Source organism: Hyperoodon ampullatus, assembly GCF_949752795.1.
Source record: "Hyperoodon ampullatus genome assembly, chromosome: 10".
Classification (NCBI taxonomy): Eukaryota; Metazoa; Chordata; class Mammalia; order Artiodactyla; family Ziphiidae; genus Hyperoodon; species Hyperoodon ampullatus.
Window position 1 is genome coordinate 78,892,424 of NC_136923.1, and position 2,588 is coordinate 78,895,011.

The 2,588-nt window shown below is 49.8% G+C and overlaps 1 protein-coding gene across 1 annotated transcript; it reads left to right on the forward strand.

The window, feature by feature from the left end:
• Positions 1-352: 352 nt before the first annotated feature.
• LOC307058962 (uncharacterized protein C6orf141) lies at positions 353-1,023 on the forward strand (the record flags this gene model as incomplete). Its single annotated transcript, XM_079712655.1, has 1 exon — positions 353-1,023. The coding sequence occupies one exon, from the start codon at positions 353-355 to the stop codon at positions 872-874; it is 522 nt and encodes a 173-aa protein (XP_079568781.1). The 3' UTR covers positions 875-1,023.
• Between the last annotated feature and the right edge of the window lie 1,565 nt (positions 1,024-2,588).

Genomic DNA, 2,588 nt, shown 5'->3' on the forward strand with positions numbered 1-2,588 from the left:
CAAGGGTGTCTCCTGTTGTTTAGAGACAAACGGTGGTGGGCTGGAAACTAGGATAGAACTGAGAAGAGAGAGGGGAGAGACTCAGAAATGAGACCACGGCCGCAGGTCTAGGATCGCAGGTGAGAAGAGGAGGGGCGATCGTGGGGTTGCTGGGGAAGTGAGGCTTTTCGCCTTTAAAAAGCCCGAAAGCCGCGAGAGAGGGAGGGAGGTGCGGACTGGAGGGGGCGGGGACAGTCCCAGGCTCGGGAGGCGGGGCGCGCGGAGGCCACGCCCGCGGCCGACCGGCAGTCCTGCGCTTTCTAGATCTCCGCTGGCGTTCGCTGCAAGAACCGGCGGAAGATCCATCGGATGAATGGCCCTCCTCCAGGGATGGGGGCCCCGGGTCCCCGCGGGCCTCCGAATCTCGCGACCTCGCCCCACAGCCCTGGGCGCGCCGAACCCCTCGGCGGCGGGGGCGAGCAGCAGCCGGGGCGGCGCCCACGAGCACCGCGAGGCCGGAGAGAATGTGGACTGTGACTCCTGGGTCCGAGAGAAAGTGCTCTTTCTTCTGCACTCGGAGAGGTGGTTGGGGACTCAGGGGGACTCCGTACGGGAAGAAGTGGCCGATGAGGAGGACCTTTTCAAAGCGGGAGGACAGGACCGGGAACCCGACTGCCCTTCGCCTCTCTTTCCACGGGAAAAGCGAATTTCTGGCAGCCGTGTAGACGCTCGCTCCCGAGCTACGGGGGACCCACCCAAACCCCTCCTCGTGCGGGTCGTGGATTATGAGGTGACACAAGAAGTCCTGCAGGTCGCGTGGGCGAAGGGCTGCATGACCACGCTGACCGAGGAGCGCTCCATGACCGCGGTCACTTTCGCCGCCAACACGGAGTGAGACCGGTTGCGGGGCGCCGGGACCCCTGGAGAACCCCGAGCCCTCGGCACAGAGGGAGAGAGAGACCCCCGTGTCCACGCCGCGGAGAGAGAGTTTCACGGTCCCTCGGGACCTGACTCCCCGAGGAGATTCAGTGGGGAAGAGGAAGGAGCCCGAGGAACGTTCAGGAGTTGGTGAAGGAGCGCTCATCCTTAAGAAAAGAAAATGCTCTTCCGGAAACTCCAGCCTGAAATTAACCGACAGCAAGAACCTTTTAAGAGGCTTCAGGGAGGCACAGGGCACCCAGTGTAGACTGAAGAACTGCAAGCAACACGATACCTCCGTTATACTGTGGCTTAAATACTCTGACGGTCTGGGGACCTTAGAAGAGGGGAGGAAAGGTATTTTCAAATTGGAAAAACGTGGGAATTTTGAAATAAGAAAATCTGTTGTTAATTTTTATTTTGAGATAACTCTCAGTTGGTCACTTTTCTGCCTCCCCGCCCCCTCTCCTTCTCTTTAAGACCTGAAAGCAGAAGTGATTTGAAGTCTGCTCTCTGCAAAAGGGTGGGGGTGGGAATATATGGGGAGAGAGGCTTGTTTTGAAACTGAAAAAGAAAGTAAAAAGTGGGAAAATAAAATGTAAAACAAAACAGCCAGTAAACAAAATCTTTTTTTGTTACTGTCTTCTGTGTGCACGTCTTTTTCTTTCTTTCTTTTAAAAAATTTTTTAGTACCTTTAAGTGTTAGGAAGAAAAGAGAGGAACTAGAAAAAGAAGGGGAGGAAACAGAAGACTGAATTTTGAAGGTGAAATGCTATTTCAAAGGGCTTTACCCCAAGTATCTAATTTAGTTCAGTAAAAATGCTATTAATATGAAATTTTTAGTTATATTAATGTTTGAAACACTGCAGATAAATCTTCTGCTCCAAAGGTAGATAGAAATATATAGTTTGCCATAAAATGACTGTATATCTTATTCTTATTCGAAGTTTCTTACTAATAAGATTTGTAATCGAGACTGGATTGAAAAAAAATCTCTTCTGATACAGTTGAAAAAAAAATATCTTCTGATGCTACTGAAACAACTCATTTTTATTTTGTTTATTTTTTATTAAACACCATCTTTATTAACTCTAGTAGTGGGGCCTGGTTTGGAGGTGTGTTAGGAGCAAAGCACCCCCTCTAGAGATGAACTGATGAACTGAAGGAGTTATCTGGTTACTGCAGGAATTAACAAAACAAATGGGACTCTGGCTTTTGAGGAGTAAACTATTGAACAGGGCCCCCTCCCTTACTCTTCCTCCTTTGCCCCTTATTTTCAGTTTAGAGCTTGACAGGCCCTCAAATATCATCTGATCCACCTCTTGCCTCTTGGCAGACAAGATAGGTAAGATATGTCCCTATTTTACAGTTGAGCCAACCTAGGCCTAGAAGCCATGTGGCTTATGTAGGTCACGAAGCTAGTTACTGCATATGCTTACTAAGTAGGTAAGAATATGATCACCTCCCTCCTAAAAGTTTGGGGATGCCTTTAGGACTTCTAAGGAGTCAAAAGATGAGTGAGGGCAGCCTAGGTTTTCTGACTCAGTCAGTTATGAGAACTACTAAGATCACCTTGATGTCCCTGAGCCTGGCCAGGCCTGTGGGCTTGAGATTTACCACTAGCAGTTCTCAGGCCAGTGTGATCCTCACTTGAGAGAGGAATTCAGCACCTGAGCTCATCTGTGCTCAAA